This window comes from Callospermophilus lateralis, chromosome 3, assembly GCF_048772815.1.
Source record: "Callospermophilus lateralis isolate mCalLat2 chromosome 3, mCalLat2.hap1, whole genome shotgun sequence".
Lineage (NCBI taxonomy): Eukaryota > Metazoa > Chordata > Mammalia > Rodentia > Sciuridae > Callospermophilus > Callospermophilus lateralis.
In genome coordinates, this window is record NC_135307.1 from 184,258,026 (window position 1) to 184,280,931 (window position 22,906).

The following is a 22,906-nucleotide window of genomic DNA, read 5'->3' on the forward strand; positions in this document are numbered from 1 at the left end:
ACTTCCAATCCGTTCTGTTCCCAGGGCAAGTGGGAAAATGGAAGGGAACTGGAAGGGAGCTCCCAGGATCCACAGGACTCCTGCTTGGGCCTGGGATTAGGTTTCCATTCATGGTCCACAGGGAGATTTATCTCTGCAGGAGCACTGAGGGGTGAAGTCAATGATTTAGGAAGTGACTGAGTTAGGGCGCCCTGGAGATAGACTGTCACTGCCTGAGCATCCAGTCTGAATGTCCCACTTGGGGTGACAATGACTGTGGAGAGTCAGGGGTCAAATGAATGCCAGCACATTGGGTGCCTGCCTTGCAGAACCGATAACTGGATACTGGTGAGGGCCCCCACGGCCTTGTAATTAGCCCCCCAGGTGTCAGTCAGAAACCAACAAACAACCAAATCCCTGGCCCCGCCCAGCCTATCCACCAGCGGGGGACGATTAACCATTAACCCCCAGCCCTCCCCGGCACAGCCTCCACCCCTTCACAGAAGCTAGGCCCAGACTCCCGGCTGAGCCTCCCAGAGGACAGTTTGAAAGGAAGGAAGGCAGAAAAGGGATCTGGGGGTAGATAGGGGGAGGGTGGAGGGCAGGGGCTGGGACTCGGCCCAGAAGCTTCGGGGTGGGCATCCTGGGCAGGGCGGGTGGCCGAGGTACGGAGGTAGGGGAGAATGCGCCTCTCCAAAACTCTCGTCGACATGGATATGGCTGACTACAGTGCCGCGCTGGACCCGGCCTACACCACCCTGGAATTTGAGAATGTGCAGGTGTTGAGCATGGGCAATGGTAGGTGGGGCAGGTGTGCCCAGGTATGGGAGCCGATCTTGGCGCTTGGTTTTGGGGTGGGAGGAGAATGGTAGAAAATGCAGATGTTGCCAGGTGAAGCCAGGAACCACAGCCAGAGGCATCCTGGATGAGGGGAGCCTGGCCAGGGCAGATTTTCAGCAAAAATGGATCCCAGTATCCCCCTATTCCAGGCCCTTCCACAGTCCCTGTGATCTCAGAGCTGTCCTGCTGGGCCTGCCGCTGGCAACAGAGATGTAAAGAGGAGTTCCTTTTCAGTGTCCAGTTCCAATAATTCAAACCAACATGCCCCCCTGGAGGCCCTTGGCCTAGGTCAGAGAGATGGAAAGGTGCTTGTCCCAGGAGACAGTGGCTGGAGGCATAGCTACATTTCAGAGTGTCCTTGGGACTTTCCCGGGGGAATTGGAGTGTAGAAAGGGAGCTCTCAGGCAAGATTAGCTGGCGGAGAGGCCGCCTCAGCTGTGTGCTGTGTGTGATCCTGTTTCTGTGTGTGATCCTGTTTCTGTGTGTGATCCTGAGTTTCTGTGTCTGGGAGGGGCAGACGTGTACCTTTGGAAATACGTTGGCCTATTTGTGTTGTTGGCCTGTGTGTGTTCTGCATCTGTTCCTGTTGGTATTTGTTCCTCGAGTGGGTCTGTCTGTGTCCCAGGGCTGTCTGTGTGTCTTGTTTACGTAACACAGCAGCCCGAGTGTGTGTGCAGGTCTGTGAATGTCTGTTCACAAGTGCCATGTTAGCTGGCTACATTGGTGGAGGTGGGCACACGATTTTGTGCCCTGTGCTTTCTGCCTGTGTGTCCTGTGAGCCATTCTGCCGGGCACCCATGTCTGCACCTGCTGTGTGTCTGTGCATATCCCCTGTGTGGGGGTCAGTGTGTGACCTTGCAGAGCCTTTTGTGTGATCTCTGCTGTAGCCATTCACCAAATGAGCTTCACACCAGCCTCATCTCCATCTGCCTCTCAGCAGGTATTGTCGCCTGTGTGTGACTCTCCAGGTTGGTTCTCACATCACTAATGATGCATCTGTAGGTGCTGGGCGGTTCTCCGAAGGAGGTGGGAGGAAGCAGAAAGCCTGGAAGCAGGAAGACCCTGGAGGCAAAGGGCCCTAGCGGGTCCCAGGCCAGGGTCCCAGGCCAGCCTCAGAGCAGAGATGGCAGCTGGCCGAGGTCAGCCTGCCGCTGCTTCCTTCCACAGCTCTGAGCCCCTTGGTGTCAGGCTGCGGCTCTGGCGGAGGGCTGGAAAGTGCTGGTTCATGCAGCTAGAAAGAGGAGGCCGCAGCTGGGTCAGTCTCATTGGTGCTCACCCACCCCTGCCATCCACCATTGTGTGACCTTGGGCATGTCACCTCCTCTCTTGGCTCTGCATCTTCTATGAAATGGGCTTCTCCACCCCAGGAGAAGCCCATCTGGCTTCTAGGAGGATCTGGGATGTTTCTGTTGCACGAGACAGGGTGTCTTGTGACCTCACAGGGACAATACGTGCTGTCACACTCCTGGCCTCTACACAGTTCCATCCAGAGCCCAGGATTCGTGTGCTCCTGAGGCAAAGGTTGACTGGGTGTCCCTAAGACACAACACCTCCAACTCTGGAGCCCAAAGGATTGGAGCTCAAATCTGACAGAGATCTTTCCCACCGGTGGGAACCCAGCAGCTACTTTCCTCCCTGAGCCTCAGTTTTCTTACCAAAGAAGGGGATAGTAGTATCGCCTGCCTCCCAGGGCTAACCAGAGGATAAATAAGATAAGGTTCCTGAGTGCTTAGCCCTGGCCCCAGCACGGGTCATCTCAAGGACTCTGGGCATCTGTAAGCAGAATCTGACTCCTCCACTGGCGCTTGCAGTTGTCTGGGTGTTGGGGTTACGTGACGTTGTCCTCTAAAGATTTGGGGGTATATTCTGAGCTGGTTGCTCGAAGGCTCCAAGGATAGACACCCATCCCCCACCCCAATTCAGAAGCAGCAGCAGGAGGGGTCCATGTTTCTTTCTTTCTTTTTTTTTTTTTTTGCAGTACCAGAGATAAAGCCTAGGGGCACTCTACCACTGAGCTATATCCTCAGCCCGTTATTTTTTAAATTTCAAGATAGGGTCTCTTTAAGTTGCTGAGCCTGGCCTCCAACTTGCAATCCTCCTGCCTCAGCCTCCCGAGTCACTGGGATTTCAGGTGTGCACCACCACATCAGCTGGGGTCCTTGTTTCTTGAGACTCCAACAGACACCCCAGCATAGGCAGCGTGGTGGAGCAGTGCAGCACACTCACACCATAAAATGGCCTCTCTACTTAGCATCAGTGTCAAACGACATTGGGCATGTCACTTGTCCCTTCTGAGCCTCGGTGTCCTCACCTGGAGAATGGGTGTGGTCAGCTGACTTCAGGGGGAAGATGATCTTCCTGATGGTACCCAGCCCATCCTGCCCAGAAGGGGGCCCCTTCCAGTCTCTGCCCGAATGTCGGGGAGTGAATGTCAGGGAGTTTCGGAGTCAGCTCTCCCTGGGGGCCCAGGGAGGAGGGCTGAGGGAGAAAGGGCACCAGACGCCGCTTAACAATTATCCCTGTCTCCAGGAATAATTCACCAGGTGGAGGGGCCACACTCCTGCGCACACTCGGGAGTCCTAGGAGATGTTCAGCCAGGTGACGTCAGAGCTGAGATGTGGTCTGCTTGGCCATGCGGGCTCAGGTCATCTGTGGCAAGAGCCCCCTTCTGCAGAGACACTTTTATTTCACAGTCGCTGATACAGGGCTTTCTGTGGGCCAAGCACTCCACATGTATCAATATGGGAATCCTCAGAACGACTCTAGGGGATCTTATTATGCTGCCTGTTTTACAAGTGAGGAGACAAGGCAGCCAGCATCACGTGACCAAGTGGGCAAATTGGGATCTGATCCTGGACCACACAGTTTCAAAGTCTATGCCCTAACTCCAGCACTCCGTCCCTCTCCAGGCCTTAACCCATAGTCCCTTTAGGAGTCCAAGAGCAGGTTCAGAGTTTCTGTGGAAACGGTCATGCACTTCTGAAGGAGGATGGTCTTGGGTTTTGTTTTCTTCTCTGAAGGCTTTATTCTTGGTGGAAGATTTGCTTACAAAAAAGGGGGCTCAAGGGCTGAGATTTTTTGAAATCTGAAAAGATCTGGACCAGTTGAACAACACCCTTTTGTAGTTGGGGAAACTGAGGCTAGGGGAGATTAAAGCAGAAAAGGAACTTGGCCAAGGCCAGCCTCAGCATGAGGGCCCAGGACCTTCCTGTCCCAGAGGCAAAAGGCGTCACACCTGTTTGAAAGCAGGGGAGGTTGGAGGCTGCAGGGGAGGGAGCCCCGGGCTTGGGTGGTGTCAGGGTCCTGGGCCTTTTGCCTCTGGGACAGGAAGTATTTGAGAGGTGCCTAGACCTTGCCATGACCCTCCCAGGAGGCAAAGGAGTGAATGTTTCTCTTGCTCCCTGGGGAGCCTGCAGGGCTCATGGGCACCAAGCTGAGATGTACCCAGCCCTGGTCACTGGAGAGGAAGAGGGACAGGATCTGGATCTGGGGAGAAGCTGGGAGAATACTTGTCCCTTCCACGTCCCTTCTGCCCAACTAGGGGTCTCTGGGGTCAAACTCACCTCTGGAGTGGCCAGGTTTCATGGCTTCCTGGAAAAGGGGACAGCAGCCCCCACCCCCAGATGATCCTGTGAAGTCAGAAGTCAATAGATGCGAAATGAGGCCCGTGACTTGCCCGAGGTCCATGACGGGTGTTAGGGTAGAAAGAGCCTCTAGTCGGGCCTAGGCCGAAGCCCTAGAAAGATCTCCACAAGGTTCCCGTGGTTCCTGGCTCTCCAGCCCTCCTGAGGCCTCACTCCTTCTCTTCTGGTGCAGACACATCCCCATCAGAAGGCACCAACCTCGCCGCGCCCAACAGCCTGGGTGTCAGTGCCCTGTGTGCCATCTGCGGAGACCGGGCCACGGGCAAACATTACGGTGCCTCGAGCTGCGACGGCTGCAAAGGCTTCTTCCGGAGGAGCGTGAGGAAGAACCACATGTATTCCTGCAGGTGAGGAGCCCCTCGGCCTCCATGTCTCCAGCTGGGAAATGGGCACACTTGGGCTCATGCTCCCCAGGGTCCAGCTCCTTCCTAAGTGGGTCCCAGAGGCCTCTGCCCTTTAAGGCCCTCAAGACACCTCTGGTTTCTTGGGCTTTGTGGATCTAGGTGGGAGCATCTACTCTACCAATCCGGCTTATTAACCCTAGAGAGAAGAGACCCATCCTCCAAGATGACACTGTTTCTAAGACAAATGTGAGATTGGCCCATGGCCTTTCTGCTTCCTGAGGGTTTGGAGATCTCTCCTTTGAAAACGTATCTCATTTTGGAAAACAAAAATGATAAAATCACAGCCATGAGCAAATCCTGTGCCAAGCCTCATTCAGGTTTCAGCTCACTGTCTCCTGCCGACAGATACCCCTCTGAGGTGGTTACTGTTATTTTTCCCATTTGATATATGAGGAAGCTGTGGTTTGGAGGATTCAGAATTTGCCCAAGATCAGCCAGCTTGAATCAGTGATGGCGCCCTGGCTGACCCTCAGGTCCTCACCCATAACTACTGTGTGGCCTCACCCCTACCTCAGACCCTCTCCCCCAGAGATGCTTCTGTGGACCAAGTATCGGCTGAGCCCTCACTGGGAGCCTGCTGTGGGCTCTGGGCTCTCACAAGATAGGGAGATAGCAGTGCCCCGGCACTCAAGAGACTAAGGTTCCCACTCAGCTTATCTCCAACCAGCTGGGTGACCAGGGCCCCATGTTGTCCCTCTGAGCCTCGGTTTCTCCACGTTTGGCAGGATAGGTGGTAACTCTCAGAAAATCCACACGATCCCTCCATGTCCTAATGGGATATCATGAGAATTCTTGGGGTGCAGAGATAGAGCAAGGCTGCTGGGGTGGCCATATGGTCAGGGTCCCCGTTCTGTCCTGAGATGGGGAAGTCGTGTCTTTTCCATCCAACCATCCCAAGTCCTCTCCAGATTCAGCCGACAGTGTGTGGTGGACAAAGACAAGAGGAACCAATGTCGCTACTGCAGGCTCAAGAAGTGCTTCCGGGCTGGCATGAAGAAGGAAGGTGAGCCTCAGCCCTCCCCTACCCACCACCGCCCCACCTGTGCCCATGGCTCCCTGACCGTCATTTACAACTGTAGCCACACTTTATGGCTCGGTGACAGGCCCCAGGGTGACTGGCTAATGGCTGAGAGGAGGGAGGGCCTGGAAATCTGACCATAGGGAGCGGCTGGGCTTGGTCTTGAGAAAGATTGAGAGATAAGCTCCCACTCAGATACTTGGGCTCCCAGCAACTGCCACCCCTGCCCTCCTGTCCCACCACGAGGGAGCCAAGCTGGGTGTTTCTTCTTAGTGTAATATCTCAAACATTACAGAAAGCATAGAGTGTAATGCTATAAGCATCTAAAGACCCACCACCCAAACTAATGGGCTCAGTATTCCTGGGCTTCCTGTTCAAGGGACAAATGTCCCAATTCCCTTGGCCCTCATTCTTGGGTATCAGGTGATCTCTAAAGTTTTCCCATTCTAGACAAAGGGAGCCAGGTGCCAGCCTCCTCCTGGATGGAGGAGGAGGGGAGGAACAGGGCACGGCATCCCTGATGGTCTCCCCAGGCTTCCTCACAAGCCAACACCAGTCCCTAGGCTGACTTTTCCCACAATCCACAGCTCGTTCATTCTCGTGCCCACTCTGGCCCACTCTTTTCCTGAAACCAAGGCCCCCCAGTGGGGAGGCACTTGCCTGAGGCCCCACAGCTGGTCAGTGGAAAGCCCAGCTTTGCACCTCAGCTTTGTGCTGTTTGGACAACACCTCAATGCTGCTGCCCCTCTAGACCTCTAGGCCCAAGGGATGTTTAAAAGTGGTTCCCATTTCAAAGTAACTGGAGTCATTTTCAAATCTTTTTGTTTCCTTCTTCTCCCGACTCATCTTTTGCAGCTCTGGGACTAACTTCAGGCCTTCACTTCCAGTCCTGTACAGTCCAGGTCTGGTCCCGTTCACTCACTCACACACACACACACCATCCAGACTGCCCCAGGTCAACTAGGAAGGAGGTGAAGCTCAGCCTTGGTAGCCTCCTGTCCCCTGACTCTGCCCCTGAGACCCTGGCTCATCTCTACAGGGCCTTAGTATCAACTTGGAATTTCCATTGGAAAATCTGGGCCTATTGTTACTGCTCCAGACACCATGATTCTAACACTTAGTGGTTCTCCAACGCAGTAGGGGTTTTGCAAACTGCCCACATCCCCTCTTCACACCACCACCTCAGTTTGCCTGGGAAGTAAGCCCTCTGACCCTCTGTCACCTTCAAGTTCAGGACCATCTTATGGATTGGCGGATATTAGGAGTGGGGATGTGGTACATGTGTGAGTTTTGGAGATGAGACTGAACTACCGGCTGAGGGCCTCACACTCTATGGTTTCAGGGAACGGTGATTCTGTGACCCCAAAGGCCTAAGATTTGAGGCTCTAAGATGGTCCAGAGGTGATATCCCAAAGACACTGTGTTTGAGAGAAGGAATCTCATGTAGAACTATCATCTGGTGGGAGAGGGCTGTCAGCCCCCTCAGCTGAGGACACCTGCCTGGGCTGTCTGTGGCCTGGTCCTGCCTATGGTCAGTCTTTATATATGTCTCTTGTTAACAACCAAAGTAATTTTCACCTGTGCAACTTTAGGGACATTTCCACCTCTTCTGGGCTCCTGTTTTCCATTTATAAAGCAAAGGGGCTGAACTGTCATCCACAGAGCCAGCAACCCCATATGTCAGCTCCTGGGAGGAGAGTGGGCCCCAAGCTGCTCAGCCTTAGCTCAGCTTTGAGGATAGCTGCCTGCTTCTTGGACCAGGAAAGCAGATATTTTCCAGGAGAACAGATTTGTGGATGGCCAGTGAGGGTGGGCCAGTAAATGCGGCTGCTTATCTGCATGCCTGGGTTATGTGGAAGACCATGGCGCGTGCTTGGTTGCTTTGAGAAGGGGACAGGGAAGCAGCTGTTGTCAAGGCCTTGGAAGTTAGGGTGTTGCTATCTCTAAGTCTTTTAGCCCACGACACCTCTTCTCAGGCTGATGAGAAATTCCCAAAGCCAAGTGGAAGTCAGTGGAAACTCAATGGCCGGGAGAGTTGGGGACAGTTTTCTTTCCCTTGATGTCTTCAGGAGGATTAGGGGACTGAAAACCAAGAGCAGTCCTCGAAGACAAACAGTAGGAGCTGGAAATGGAGGGTGTCTGGACTAGGTGGGTCTAGAAGTCATCAAATCTATCACTCTGCCCTTCATAGGTGGGGAAACTGAGGTGAGGGAGTCTGGCTTAGAACTCAGGCTCCTTGGCATGAGCAGGCACCAGGCTCCTGGGGTTGAAACTGTAGTGACGTGTTTGGGAGGCCTGTTCTGGTCTGGACTCCTGAAACTTCCTCTGGACCACAGGGAAGAGCTGGAAATCACACAGGCCTGTGAGTCTTGGTCAGAAGATAATTCCACAGTGTCTAGAAAGGGGTTCCCTGGGGGTGCAAAGACTTGGGCGGGGGTCTGGGGAGAAACCTGAGGATCAGTGAGCCCAAGAGCAGCAAAGAATGGCGAGCAGCCAACGAGGCAGGGAGAGGGACCCAGATGCCTGGCTCAGGCCCCGCCCCAGCGTTCTGTAGGAAGATGGGCTCATCTCCTCTCTGCCTCTGCCCTGGCCGGTTAATATTCAATGGAAGTTACATTAGGTCCCCGACCCCTGCTAATACTGAGCAAACATTTGGAAAACATCATTCCGTGACTGAGCTCGCGCCGGGCACTGATAAGGCCAGCTTAACCTTGAGGAGCCCTGTCCGCAGCTGCTGACGGCAGCCCTTTCATTGCACCCGCCTCCCCATGGCGCCCTGTTGGGTGCCGGCTGCCAGGGTAGGGGTGAGGCGCCTGGGTGAGCACCCACGGACAGGGATGTGGGCTAGAGGAACTCTCCTACCTCAGGATCTCTACTGCACCCCACTGACTCCTGGGCCCAATTTAGACTGTTTGACTTTTATTCTCAACACTGTGAAATCAAGAGGAAGCGAAATAGTCTGGGTTGTCCGTGTTCCATGGAGAAACAGGGTATTAGTAAGAATGAGAGCCATCTCTCCCACACCCTCTTCCACTTACTAACAAGTATTTATTGAGCACCTACTGTGTGCCGGGCTGCGTTCCCGGTGTTGGGGAGACAACAGAGAAGAAGAAGGCTAAAGTTCTGGTCTTCTGGAATCTTCCATCTCCTAGGGAGGTGGATAATAAAGAAATTGACAAATAATTCTATAATAATTGCCTTAAAGAAAAATCAAGTAGGGTGAGAGGACAGGGCCTGAGGGAGGGGATGCCACATGGAACAGGAGATTGGAGGGGGAAGGTGATACTATTATGGAGACCTGAAGGAAGTGAGGAAGTCACTAAGCCCTGGGGGAAGGGGATTCCAGACTGTGGGACAGCAGTGGCAGCCCTAAGGACAATGGTGGTGCGTCTGGGTGGCTAGGGGTGCTGCAGATTTGGTAGGAACTTGAGGGGCAAGGCCTGCACCAGCCCAGAGGGGAGATAGTGGGCTGCTGTGGACCTAGGGATTGCTGACAGCAGGGAGGGGTGAGTCAGTATGGGGTGGTGTGAGAGAAGTTCAGGATGACTCCCAGGGTTTGGCCTGAAGGGCTGGGAGAGTCCACCTGCGGCTGCCTGAGATGGGAGGAAATGCAGGGAGCAGGCTGAGGGGCAGAGCTGTGCGTGGGGACACTGAGGCCAGCAGTGGGGATGCCTTTCCTACCAGCAGAGAGTGAGAGGGATTCCAGACATGAGCCCAGGTCTCTGCAGCCTCTTTTTCCTGCTTCAGCAAAGCCTCGTTATACAGGGAGGCCTCTGGGACTCCAAGGGATATGTTTGGGACAGTGGAAGGATAGTCTGATATCTCAGGCTAGACTGACTCTGGTGGTGGTGGGCACCGGCCTGGATCCCCGGTTCTGGAGGGCAGCCAGCATGGGCAGGAAGGAGGCAGCCTTGCCCTGCCAACTCTGAGGTCAGCCCAGGCTCAGGGGTTCCTGCTGGTGGATGAGCCACCAGGGCAGGTGGGTCCTCCAGGGACCCTGCCCAGGGCTAGGGCTTCAGCCTGGTCTTCAGGAATCCCTGGCCATCTCTGGATCACCTGGTTCAACTCGTTTTACTTGTTTTACACACTTTTCATTTGGAGAGAAAGGAACCCTCTTCTAAACCACTTGAAAAACCTGTGATCTCCCTCCTCAGTGCCCCAGGCCCATCTTCAGTCCTGGTCAAGTCTCCAGTGTCTCACATGCCCCTGGGGATGGGCCATCACTCCTGCAGCCTCCCTACTGTGTGGGGGAAGTTCTGGAAAGTTCTCCTGCAGGCTGATTTAGGGGCAGCCCTGAGTTGAACTCTCTCCGCTTGCACCACTCCTCAGGGTCATGGGACGTCCACCCCGACCCTCTCTGCCCTCTCCTCACCTCTCCTGCCTCCTCACAGCCGTCCAAAATGAGCGGGACCGGATCAGCACTCGGAGGTCCAGCTACGAGGACAGCAGCCTGCCCTCCATCAATGCGCTCCTGCAGGCCGAGGTCCTGTCCCAGCAGGTACAGGGGTGACACCTGGCGTGTCTCACACTATACAGTAGTCTTATTTCCTCCACCTCTATCCTCTCCAGCCAGGCTCTGGAATATCAGATATCACAGATGGGAAACTGAGTCCCATGTCACATGGCCCGTTTCATAGCAAAGACGGAATTCAGTGTCGACCTGATGCTGCGGGGCACTGTGTACTTCATCCCACATTCCGTAGCCACAGGGAAGAGCTGGAAATCACACAGGCCTGTGCTCTCAACTGAGGGCTTGACATCAGTCCCAAGAGAACAGAGGGGCGGACCACTAGACTGGGGTGTCAAACTGGGGCTCTGGTAACCCCTTGCTGTGTAGCCTCAGGCAAATCATAGCTCTTCTCTGGGCCATGGCAGCTCTCTCTATGGGATGAGGTGATGAATTTTTCCCGGCTTCTCCTCTAGGGCCGAGGGATTCCTGGGGCTCTAAGGAGCTGGAGGAGGAGCAGGCAAGGTCCAGAGAGAGCCCTCTCCCTCCTCTCTATGTCCTCCCTTCTGTCCTTTTCCCCAGAGCTTCCTTCTGAGCTGGAAGGCACTCATTGGGCCCAGTCCCCTCCAGCCAGGGAAGGGTTCTGGGAAGCAGGCTCTGTACAAGTGCTCAGCACTTCCTTCCTCTCTCCTAGATCACCTCCCCCGTCTCGGGGATCAACGGCGACATCCGTGCCAAGAAGATTGCCAACATTGCCGACGTCTGCGAGTCCATGAAGGAGCAGCTACTGGTGCTGGTGGAGTGGGCCAAGTACATCCCAGCTTTCTGTGAGCTCCTCCTGGATGACCAGGTGAGGGCACAGTCCCTGCGGGTCCCCCTGTGAAAGAGCCTTAAAAGGATTCAATTTTATTAAACAAAACACATAGTGCTCATGTGTTCAAGTCACTCTCCAAAGAATAACTCATTGAATCCCTCCAATGACGATAGGTAGGTACTGTGATTCTTCCCACCTTCTAGGTGAGGAAAGGGGGGAATGGAAAGGTTAAGTTACTTGCTCAAGGTCACTCAGATGGTCTCCTCTGCACAACGGGATTAGAACCAGCCAGGGAAGCTCCAAAGTTCAGGCTCCTATCCACCACAGTACACAGCTCTTCTAGGAGGTGGTGACAGGGATTCAGTGACAGAAGTCAGGAGGTTTGGGCTTAGGACCAGTTCCCTGGGTGATCCTAGATAAATCACTTCTTTCTGACCCTCAATTTTCTTATCTGTCAAATGGGAATTCTTCCCACCGGAGCACTGTCAAGAAGACAGAGGATGTTACCGTTTGATAGGGGCAGAATAGCCTACAGCTGGACCACAGCAGGCCTCCCCACCATCAGGTTCTTTCTTGTTTTCAAGATGGGTTTCCCTTAGCATTTAATTTCCCAAAATTCCTACTTCTGAACGCTGAAAATCTCCCATGGGTAAAAAGGGCCAGGGAAAGTAGTGTGTGACTGAGAACAAATGGCTTTCTAAGGTGCTGTATGTGACAGAGCCCCCCCGCCCCCCACCAACTGCATTGGCCTCACAGACAACTCCTGAGGGCTGGGAGAAGGGACGTGGACTGAGCCACTGTCACAATGTTGGAGGAAGCATCTGGTGCCTTTGCACAAGACAAGCCTTGCAGCCAGTCTGGTCTTTCTCAAAGAAACTTCCCAAACTTCTTTGGCCCCTGGGCTCTAGGGAACCGTTGTAAGACAGCCCCATGGGTGTTCTATGAAAACCCTGATCTGGCTCTTCTGCAGCCTTTGCAGGGGCTGGACCAGAAGCCCTCTTCCCTAGATTCCTCCTGCCCTTAGGAGAATCGATGGGCAGGGATCTTGTCCAAGCTGCCCCTGACTTCTCCCCTAGCCCCCGTGCTCTGGCTGCAGTCCCTCTGCAGTCTTCCAGGGTGTCCGCATTAATGTTTAATCCCCCTGTTCCTTCCCAGGGGTTTAGCAGGGCAACAAGATACCCCGAAGCTGAGCAATTGTTAACCTCAATTTCCCACCAAAACCTCTCTGGCTGGGGCTCAGAGCATTCTCAGAGGGCAGTGATGGGTGGCCAATAACACCAGACAATCATTAACACCCCCCCCCCCAGCTGCCCGCCCCCCAGCACAGCTGCCACATCAGGGCTGGACCTGGGAACCCATTCATGGTGTAAAAGGAGCCCATCTCGCCCAGCACACACAGGGCTCACCTGGGAGAGTTAAGGTCATTGTACCCCAAAGGACTTGGCATTCCTGTTGACATTGCCCCAGGAACCAGCTTCTGAGTGCATGTGCTTCTTGGCTTATTTTGGACATTCATCTGCTGAGACCTGGAAGTGGCTGGGGATGAATGCACAAGGAGATTGAGGACAAGAGAAAGACAGTGAGTGGCCTAAAGCCACAGAGCAAGCTGACCGCAGAGCTGGGATCTGAATCCAGGTTCCCTGCCTCACAGTTTGAGAGCCACTGTCTGATTGACACAAGGTCTGCTTGGTGCCTGGCCAACGGGTGGTGCCAGGTGACCAGCATCCTTTGCTTCCTTCCTACTAGTCATGGAAAGTGGATTCTTACCTCCAAGGTGTCCCATGTTTCCTCTTTTTCAGTCTTCCTTCTGGCCACAGGGAGACAAAAGGGGTTAGGACAGAGGATGCCCAGGAGGGGTTAGATCTGGAGAGGAAGCTGTATGCATATGCCTTCATCCCTGAACCTGTTCCTTCTTTCATTCATTCAAATGTCTATGGGGAGCTTTCTATGTGCCAGGGACCTTCCAGGCCTTGCAGCACCTTATCTCCTTGGAGAGGCCCCCCTGAAAAAATTCCCCACGCAAAGACACTTTGCCAGGAGAATTCCAATTTTATTGCAAAAGGCTGTGTGCTTATATAGATCTAGGGGAAGATGGCAGGGCTTAGATAAATGGCAGGCCACCAGTTTATTGGCAAGTTCTTCCAGATAACAGCTCCAGAGCCCAGGAATTAGTTCTTATTGGGGCTAAGGTTCCCCGCCAGCAAGATTTGAAATTGGCGCCGGTGGGAGAGTTCACACGGGTGGGAACTTTTCGTGCCACTGCAGAAAAGGGGAAGGTAGGAAGAGGAGGTCATTAGGTGCTATGTTGGGGTTTTTCTCTGGGGTGCGGCTGCCGTTTATACTTTTCCCAACACCCCCACCTCATCTTTTGATGCTATACTCACCCCCTCACCCTGACCATATAGCGCTCAGTTTCCTTCTCTCCCTTCCTATGAAGCCCTATGGCCCTCTGTCCCATTTCCTTGTCTTCTACTTTATTATCTGGCCCTCGACAGAGAGTTAGTTCTATGATCCTAGAGATCTTACCCTGAGATCTTACCCATCATCTAAGGGAGTGTCAGACACTTAGTAGGCACTTCATAGCTGAGAGAAAGCAATGCAGTGGATAAGTGATGATAGCACTTCACCTTCCTGTGTGGCCTCCAAAGCCCCAAGCCCCACATTGAAGGCAAGATCCTCAAGACAGCCGGCCTGTCCCTGGTTTTTAAGCCCATGTTTTGTCCTCATGCAAGGCAGATGACTTTGACAGGACAGACATGCCCTGTGAGGCAGCTGGGCCCTGCATCAGATTTCATCCTTCACCGGCTCTGTCCTCCTTGCAGGGAGGGGGCCTGCTAGCTGCCTCTACCACACCTTTGCCTTGGGTCGATCCTCTTCTGAGAACCAACATCCATCTCCAAATTCGTGAAAAATTTCTCAGAATCCTAGACTTTTCTGATGTCAAGTGGACAGATGCCCTGGGATCTTCCAGACCAGTGATTTCCAAACTCAGCGGGGCTTCTGGATCCTCTGGGGAGCTTGTATAATGCGGACCCCTGAGCCTGCTCCATATATAATCAGAATCACCGGAGTTGGGCCTCAGAATCTGCACTTCCATATAGCACCTTTCATAATTCTTGGCAACTGGTCCATGGGTAGGAACTTGGGATCCACAATTTTAGAACATTTGGGGAAATAGACTTTTGAAAATCTGATGAGCTTCTTCTGCTCAAAGGGGGATGATGGCAGTGCCGGTCATAGGGAGAGAAGGGACTTGGTTAAATATCATTTTACAGTCAAACCCATTAATTTGTATAATTAATATGTGCCAATAATAATAATTTTTAAAAGAATACACATAGAATGCTACCTCCAGTTGCCCCAGGCACACAAATGAGGGGTAGGGAGAGCAGCTACTTGTTCAATGACAATAGCAGTTCAAGGGCAGAGTCAAGGAGAGGTCTCTCCGCTCTAAGGATCTGTTCTTTCTTCTTCTGAGTTTCTACCAAACCCTAACCAAGCCCCTCATTGATTCATTATAGAAGGAAAACAGCAGTTTTTTGATGCCCATTTCATAGTTCAGACAAGTTGAAGGCAGAGGGAATACTAAGCTGCCTTTCCCAGGGTCACTGTGTTGGCCAGGAGCAGCCTTACCGGGGCTCAGATGCTAGATGCCATCCCTTCTCCCTTCCAGGTGGCCCTGCTCAGAGCGCATGCTGGGGAGCACCTGCTGCTTGGAGCCACCAAGAGATCCATGGTGTTCAAAGACGTGCTACTCCTAGGTGAGAAGCTGCCTGCCCCAGCCAGCTCTGTGCAAGCAACAGAGCGCTCAGTGGTGGGGCCCTCGGGGCAGGGCAACAGATCAACACGGCCAGGTTGTCTCTCAGGCTTGTGAGAGAGGGTCCCAGGACTCCTTTCTCTGCTAGATGCCCCACTCAGACACAAGGAAGTGTGGATGCAAACAAGGAAATCTCTCAGGTCTTGAAGTTGGAACTCAGTCAGGGTTATCCTTGAATTACCCTTGAATTCTGACGTTCTTTCTGGACTAGGAACACAGAGGCCAGGAATGGCACAAACCCCCCATCCATGTTTTCTGTGCCTTCCTGACATATTTATTATTTTAAATGCTTTTAAAAGCACACTTCCTATGCCATGGACTATACTGACTACTTCACCAACTTTATTTATTTATTTATTTAGATATGGGGGGGGGGGGAATGAACCCAGGGAAGCTTTACCACTGAGCCATTTCCCCAGGATTTTTTTTTTTTTTTAAAGAAAGAGGGAGAGAGGCAGAGAGAGAATTTTTTTATATTTATTTATTTTTTAGTTTTTTTGGCGGACACAACATCTTTGTTTGTATGTGGTGCTGAGGATCGAACCCGGGCTGCACGCATGCCAGGCAAGCGTGCTACCGCTTGAGCCACATCCCCAGCCCCAATTTTTTTTTAACCCGCCCCCCCCCCCCCCCCGGATTTTATTTTTTATTTTGAGACAGGCTGTTGCTAAGTTGCCCAGGTTGGCCTTCAACTTGCCATCCTCCTGCCTCAGCCTCCTGAGCTACTAGGATTACAGGCATGGTGGCCCATGCCCGGCACATAACCTCTTTTAATACAATAACCCTGAGAAGCTCTATTATCGATCCCTAGTTTATAGATGAGAAAACTGAGTCACAGAGAAGTTAAGTGGCTTTTCTAAACACAGCTGACCCTAAGTGGCAGAACTGCTCAGCCAGGGCAGTGCAGTTCCAGAATCTGGTCCCTTATCCATGGACATTTTTATGCCTCCAGGTGGCCCTTGAATGGACTCGGTCTTGAGTCCCACTGGCAAAGGGAGCTTGGGTGATATGAAAGGGGTTCTAAACATCCCAGTTCCAACCTCAGCCTACTGATTTCCGGCACCTCAACCTCTTCCCCTTGGCCTCAGATCTTGCATCTGTGAAATGGGCATGATAGTCCCTGCAGGTCCTCCTCCCGGGTACCACTTACATTGCCACCAACAAACCCCAGCTTCAGGAGAGGGCTCAACCCGAGGTGACGGCCCCATCCTCTCTCCCTCCCAAACCACCCAGGCAATGACTATATCGTCCCTCGGCACTGCCCGGAACTGGCGGAGATGAGCCGGGTGTCCATTCGCATCCTTGATGAGCTGGTGCTGCCCTTCCAGGAGTTACAGATCGATGACAACGAGTACGCCTGCCTCAAAGCCATCATCTTCTTCGACCCAGGTACCACCTACACTTCCTAACCCATCCTTGATGCCCCAGATACTCTGTCAGACTTCTCCTGCTGGGTTCCTGACCTGTCATGAGAATCAGGAGAGATGCTTTCCATCAGCCCCATTCAATAGATGAGGCAAGTCAAGGTTCAAAGGGATAATGGGACTTGGCAAGGCAAACCGACTCCAAAAGACTGGGTTTTTCCTTTCTCTCTCTTCCTTTCTTCCCCTCCTCCTCTTTCTCCTGATTTCCTGTCTTCCTTCTTTTCTTTGCTTCTTCCAAAAATTTTTTTTGAGATAATATCTACATGTACTGAAAATGCAAATAATCCACCTCCTCAGACCTCACTTTTCCATAGCCCACTCTCCAAGAAATGCATTTCTGATTCTTTTAACTGATCCCTGTGGCAGTCATCTGAACAGTCTAGAATAAACCATGAAGCCTTATATTTCCGATTTGGGTTTTGGTTTTTCGCAGTCCTGGGAATGGAATCCTGGTCCTTGTGCATGCTAGGCAAGCACTCTCTCCTGAGCTACATTCCTAGCCCCATATTTCTTGCTTTATGCATTTTAGATCATAGTTCTCCTCCCATCCTGGCTAAGGATGCTGCTCTTCTCCACCGCTGTTCCCATTTTTCTCCCCCATCTTCCCTATATATTTTTATTGCTGTGTTCCTGTGTCCACTCATTGTCTTTGGAGCTTTTGGTTGTGTCTCTCTCGCCTTATTTATTGTCCTATCAACTGTCCACAGAATCTTCTGACCCTTCACTTAGCAGGATGTGCTCACCTTGGCTCTTTACTCCTCTCTCCATTCCATCTGTTGACTTTTGCACATGCATTTTTACAGAGTATGAGTCACATCTGTGAGCAAGGCACCTTGACATTGTGAAGATGCCTGAGCCCAGAGACTTGCTTGCATCCCTCTTCTCTTCCATATTAGAGAATTCCTAGAGGGTGCTGGATCTGTCTGCAGAGATCACCTCTAATCATCACAGCAATGAAGGGGAAAATGACCTCCATTTATTGAATGTTCACTGAAGCACAGTTTTAAACACTTTTTGCACATCATCTTATAACACTGTGTCTGTGAGGTAGGAATTATTAATGCCCTCATTTGCAAATAAGGAAACTGAGACACCAAGATCAAATGATTTGACCAGTCAATCATTTGATTGGTCACACAACCAGGAAATGGCTGATTTGAACTTTAGACTATCTGTCAACCTCTATCTCTCAAGCCCATGTTCTTATCTTCCACATGCTATTCCCCTTTCCTGGAGGGTGAAAATTCTAATTCTGGTTTTTGTCTAGGGCTTAGCCGGGGCTAGATCTAGGCTGGGCAGGTGACATTTACTGGGAAACACAACTGGGTTACTGGTGCCGAGTCAGAGTTAGCAGCCTGATTCAGAGGGCAGGAGCTGCTCCATGAAAGTTTGTCAACTGAATAAAAGAATCCACAACCTTGGGACAGTGGAGACAGCCCACTGGAAATGTGGGAAAACTTCTTCTGCCACTTCCTTTGTTATAAGAGAGAAAGTAAATATATTACTTTCATGAAGGCTGAGATGAAAGTATTGATGACTTACCTCCGCTTCTAGGATAAGGATCTGGAATTTAATCAAGGATTTTTTTTTTCATTCATCCTTTCCTCCATCCTCCATCCCTTCATTCAGATACCTACTCAACAAAGATTGCCTACACATGGTAGTGGCTACTGTGATGGTGGGTTAACATGGCAATTCAGACATATGCTTGCCCACCTGGAGCTCAGGGTCTAGTGGAAGAGATGGTAACATCCCATGTGGGCAGTAGTGATGTAGGAGCCACAGGACCTTGGGAACATGATGGACATACAATGTAGACCTAGGAAAGCAGGATGGAGGAGACTTCCTGGAGGAGATGAGACCTCGGCTGAGTCCCCAGGTGGTGGCAGGCAGAGAAGGGGAGACTCTTAATGTAGCAGGAGCAGTATGTACCGGAGTCCAGATGGCGGGTCCTCACCTGTGGGTCAGGAGCCCAAGTCCACATCATGGCTGGTTGTATGACCTGGGCCAAGTCCTTTCCTTGCTCTGTGCCTCAGTTTCTCCATGTCAAGATGAGGAGATGGCCCAAGGTCTCCTATTGGGCCTGTTTTTGCAGTCCCACGCTCTGTCCCTTATTCCCTATTCCCACAGTTTGCTCTCTTAGGAAATGTACCCTGGTTGTAGAAAACCCCAAATCTTTGCCCCCAAACTGTTAAAGAGTCCCTGTGTGATGTTGGGTGGCTAAGCCCAATTTGGGCCCCACAAGTCAGGGAACATCTGCTGTCCACCCTGACCACCCCTTTCCATTGCAGATGCCAAGGGGCTGAGTGACCCCGGCAAGATCAAGCGGCTGCGTTCCCAGGTGCAGGTGAGCCTGGAGGACTACATCAATGACCGCCAGTACGACTCGCGCGGACGCTTCGGGGAGCTGCTGCTGCTGCTGCCCACACTGCAGAGCATCACCTGGCAGATGATCGAGCAGATCCAGTTCATCAAGCTCTTCGGCATGGCCAAGATTGACAACCTGCTGCAGGAGATGCTCCTGGGAGGTCCGTGCCGGGCCCAGGAGGGGTACTGGGGGCACCTTTCTGGGAGACAGCCTCAGATAGACTTGTGCTCAACTCTGGGCTCCATTATTGATTCAATTGGCTTTGAGCAAGTTGCTTAAACTGCCTGGGCCTCAGTTTCCTCATCAGAAAAATGAGAAGAGACAGAAGTCCATTTGTTCAGGCACTGGGAGCCTGGCCTTTGTCAGTCAATGTTTGAAGTGCTGGAGACTCAACAAAGAGCAAATCTCTGCCCTCCTGGAGGATGTACGTGCGCGTGCGTGTGTGTGTGTGTGTGTGTGTGTGTGTGTGTGTGTGTGAGAGAGAGAGAGAGCTCAGTGAGTGGGCAAATGCTGCTTGCATGCACACAGCTGGGTGTGTGTACAAAGGCTCAGGGGGACAGGAAATGACCAAGTATGTAATAAGAAAGTAACTATAGATTTTGAAATCAACAGATATATGATAAAGCTTAACTGAAAAGATGCTTTGTAGATGGGTTTGGTCAAGGGGGATCTCACTGAAGTGTGATTTCTTTGATGTAAAAGCTACAGGAACATTCCAGACAGAAGCTGCCCTTGAGGCAGAAGAGGTTTGTGTGTTGAGAAGGAAGGGCAAGACTGTGACTGGGAACTGTATGAGATGCAGATGGAGATTAGGTAGAAACCAAATCATAAACAGGTGGTTGTAGGCAAGTCAGAAATTTAGATTTAACTCTCTTTGCACCTATTGTAAGTATCCTGAAAATCAGACTGATGTTGCAAAAGAAGCACTCTGACTATTGGGTAGAGAGTAAATTTGGTGGTGGGGGCAGTGAAGTGGAAGCAAGAGACCCCTGAGAACGTTACTCTCTGCAGTCATGTGAGGAACAGAGGAGGCCTGGACTGTGGCAGCCACAGTCCAGGAGGGTGGGAGGAAACAAGGAGAGTTCCAGAATCCAAGAGAAGAGTGTCTTTTCAGGAAGACAGGATATTTAACGCTGTGAAATTCTACACTGGGTTTGTGGGGTGAGGGAGAAAAAGGGAGGAGGGGCAGCATCCACCGGATGGCAATGTGAGGGCTCTTGACTCTTATGCTTAAAGCAATGCTAGAGCAGTCTGAGAATGGAATCCAGTTGGAGGGGTGGGTGAAGAAGTGGACACCGGGTGGAGAGATTTTGAAAATGCTTTATTCTGAAGGGGAGCTCTGAGGGGGTTGGGGATAATTAAGAAGGAGTGATTGTAATGATGGACCATGGATCTTGGCTGGAGTGGAAGAAAAATAGGGTTGTAGGTGCGAGACTGGGAGTCAACCAATGAATAGCCTCAGTAGGGTTGAAATTTTTCAGGGATGGTACCCCATGGAATGAGCTAGAAGGATGGGAGGCAAAAATCCAAGTGAGGGCGCCCACGCTGGAGGTTTGGAAGATGGTGATAACGTGCTATGGGTGAGGTTTCTCAACTTCAGCACCACCATGTTTGGAACTGGATAGTTCTGTGCCATGAAAGGCTGCCCTGTGCAGGGTTGAGCTGCATCTCTAGCCTCTACCCATGAGATGCCAGTGGCACTTCTCCAGTGGTGGCAACCAAAAGCATCTTTAGATATTGTCAAATGTCTCCTGAGTGGACAAAAATCATTCCAAGTTGAGAACCACTGTCAAATGGTAGCTCATTCCGTTCTCACACTGATCCTGTGGGTGTGGGGTTATTATGAAGCACGCGTTACCGAGATCAGAATCAGGAGCCTGTGGTCTGTTGTGTTGGGTAAAATAATCCCTCTGGCTGCTGTTTTCTCATCTGTAGAATGGGAAGTGATGGTATCCAAACTCCAGGTTTGTTGTGAGCAATTAATTATGTAATACATGAGAAGTGCTTTAAACTAGTACCAGGCACAGGATAGGTGCTCAATAATTATTAATTATAGAACAGATATGCCTTGAAATCTAATATCAGTCATATTAATGATTATGACCTATTATGCCACCATACTTTATATATTATTACTCCTCCACTCATTGTTTGACGCAGTTACTGTGTTCCTGAAACTTCACTGGGCCCTCAGAGAAAAAAAGTAAAGAAATGTATACCTATAATTGTAATGCCCATAGACAGAAGAAGTGGTTTTTCCCAAAAGTTGAGTTATAGATAAATTACTGTGGATTTGGGTTGCTCCCAAATTGAGTAGCAGATAAATTACAGTTAAGGAGAAAAAGAAGAGTGGGGAGATTCAGAAGAATCTTTCCAAAGGAGGAAATATCTGAGCTGGGGTTTGGACTTATGGAACTTGGATGGAGAAGGCATCCCAGATGGAAGCCACAATGTGAGAGAAAGCTCAGAGATAGGAAAACATGGGGGACACACAGATACTCCAAGTAGGTCAGCTTGGCTGAAGCAGAGGTGTGGAAGATGAGGCTGACAGGTGAGCTGGGATCAAATGGTTGAAGGACTTGCAGGTCAAGGAGCTTTGAGAGCCTTTGATTAAACCCATTCTATGACTATGCAACCAACACCCTCACTATATTTAAGTGATCTCAGAGTTCCTTATATGCTCTTATATGCTCTTCTTTTACTTTTACTCTCTTGGTATTTTGGGTCTTCTCAATCCCATGTGAAGCCTGTGGACAGGAACGGTGAGCCCTGGTTTACTAACCCTGGAATACTCAATGGGTACCATCATTGTTGGATGGGCAGGTCGATCGACCACACCTGAGGAGGATGGTGCTTCGAGGCCTCTGGTCCTTATCCCAGCTTCTCCATCCTGATTGATACCCTCTCTGCCTGCAGGGTCCTCCAGTGATGCACCCCATGCCCACCACCCCCTGCACCCTCACCTGATGCAGGAGCACATGGGCACCAACGTCATTGTTGCCAACACGATGCCCACTCACCTCAGCAACGGACAGATGTGTGAGTGGCCCCGACCCAGGGGACAGGCAGGTGGGCAACCTGGGCTCTGCCCAAGGATGGGGCTAGAAAGGAAGCAGAAGTTTGAGTCTAGAAGGTGAAACTGGGATACAACTGCTCTCTGTGTTCCAGAGTGGAGAATGAGGGGTGAGGTTGTCCATTTGTTAAAGCTGTTTAGTCAATGAGGTGATTGACGACTTCTGCCAAATGAAACTGTCCTGGGAATGAGGCAATTCATTGGATAAGGTTACCACTGGGTGAGATTTCCCTAAGATAACACTGTTCACTGAAATATGGCTGCCCAGTTGGGTAAGGCTACCATTACACAATTGGAAGAGACAGTCCATGGCTTAGGGATGTCCTCTGGGATAGACCATTATCTGAGGTGAGTTTGTCATTGGGGAAAGCTCTCCAAAAAATTAAATTATCAACAGAATGAAGGGGTCCATTGCAATAAAATGGCATTTACTTGAAATTGTTCTTTGGGAAAGTTGTCCATTGAGTAAAGCTAGCCTCTTGGTCAAGTTATTCTCCAACCTGTGATGGAAATGGGGCTAATTAGTTTCTGTTACCCATCTCCTAAATATGGGTGGTAGTTTTTGAGCCATTTATCCCTGGGTCCCTTGACTGCTGCTTTCTCTAAGAAAGAGTACCCCTGCCTTACATCTCATTTTCCTTGGGGACAGTCAGACCTGGTCCCCCATTTGGGAGACGGAGCTCAACCCTCCACATCAGTTGGTGGAGGAGATGGGTGGAAGGACCTCCCAGATGTCATAGAATGTGGGTTTTATAGTCTGGAATCCATGGAAGGGTTGAGTCATCAGACCTCAGGGATCATCTAGTTTCACTCTCTCATTTTATAGAAGAGGAAATTAAGCCTCGAAGTGAGGGAAGAACTTTCCCAGAGCTCTTCTCTTTCTCACAAAGGACTGGAATTTTGAGCAGCTTCTGTCTGTTTCTTTGTCCCTTCAGCCACCCCTGAGACTCCACAGCCCTCACCGCCCGGTGGCTCAGGGTCTGAGCCCTACAAGCTCCTGCCAGGAGCCATCACCACGATTGTCAAGCCCCCCTCTGCCATCCCCCAGCCCACCATCACCAAGCAAGAAGTCATCTAG

At 51.4% G+C, this 22,906-nt stretch overlaps 1 protein-coding gene across 2 annotated transcripts; it reads left to right on the forward strand.

The window, feature by feature from the left end:
* The first annotated feature begins 662 nt into the window (after positions 1-662).
* Hnf4a (hepatocyte nuclear factor 4 alpha) lies at positions 663-22,906 on the forward strand. Of its 2 annotated transcripts, none has more exons than XM_076849119.1 (10): positions 663-777; positions 4,636-4,810; positions 5,776-5,870; positions 10,277-10,383; positions 11,027-11,182; positions 14,820-14,907; positions 16,197-16,352; positions 18,679-18,915; positions 21,672-21,824; positions 22,764-22,906. In XM_076849119.1, the coding sequence occupies exons 1-10, from the start codon at positions 663-665 to the stop codon at positions 22,904-22,906; spliced, it is 1,425 nt and encodes a 474-aa protein (XP_076705234.1). The 2 variants fall into 2 exon arrangements, with proteins under 2 accessions (XP_076705234.1, XP_076705235.1); XM_076849120.1 differs by having other exon boundaries at positions 21,672-21,794.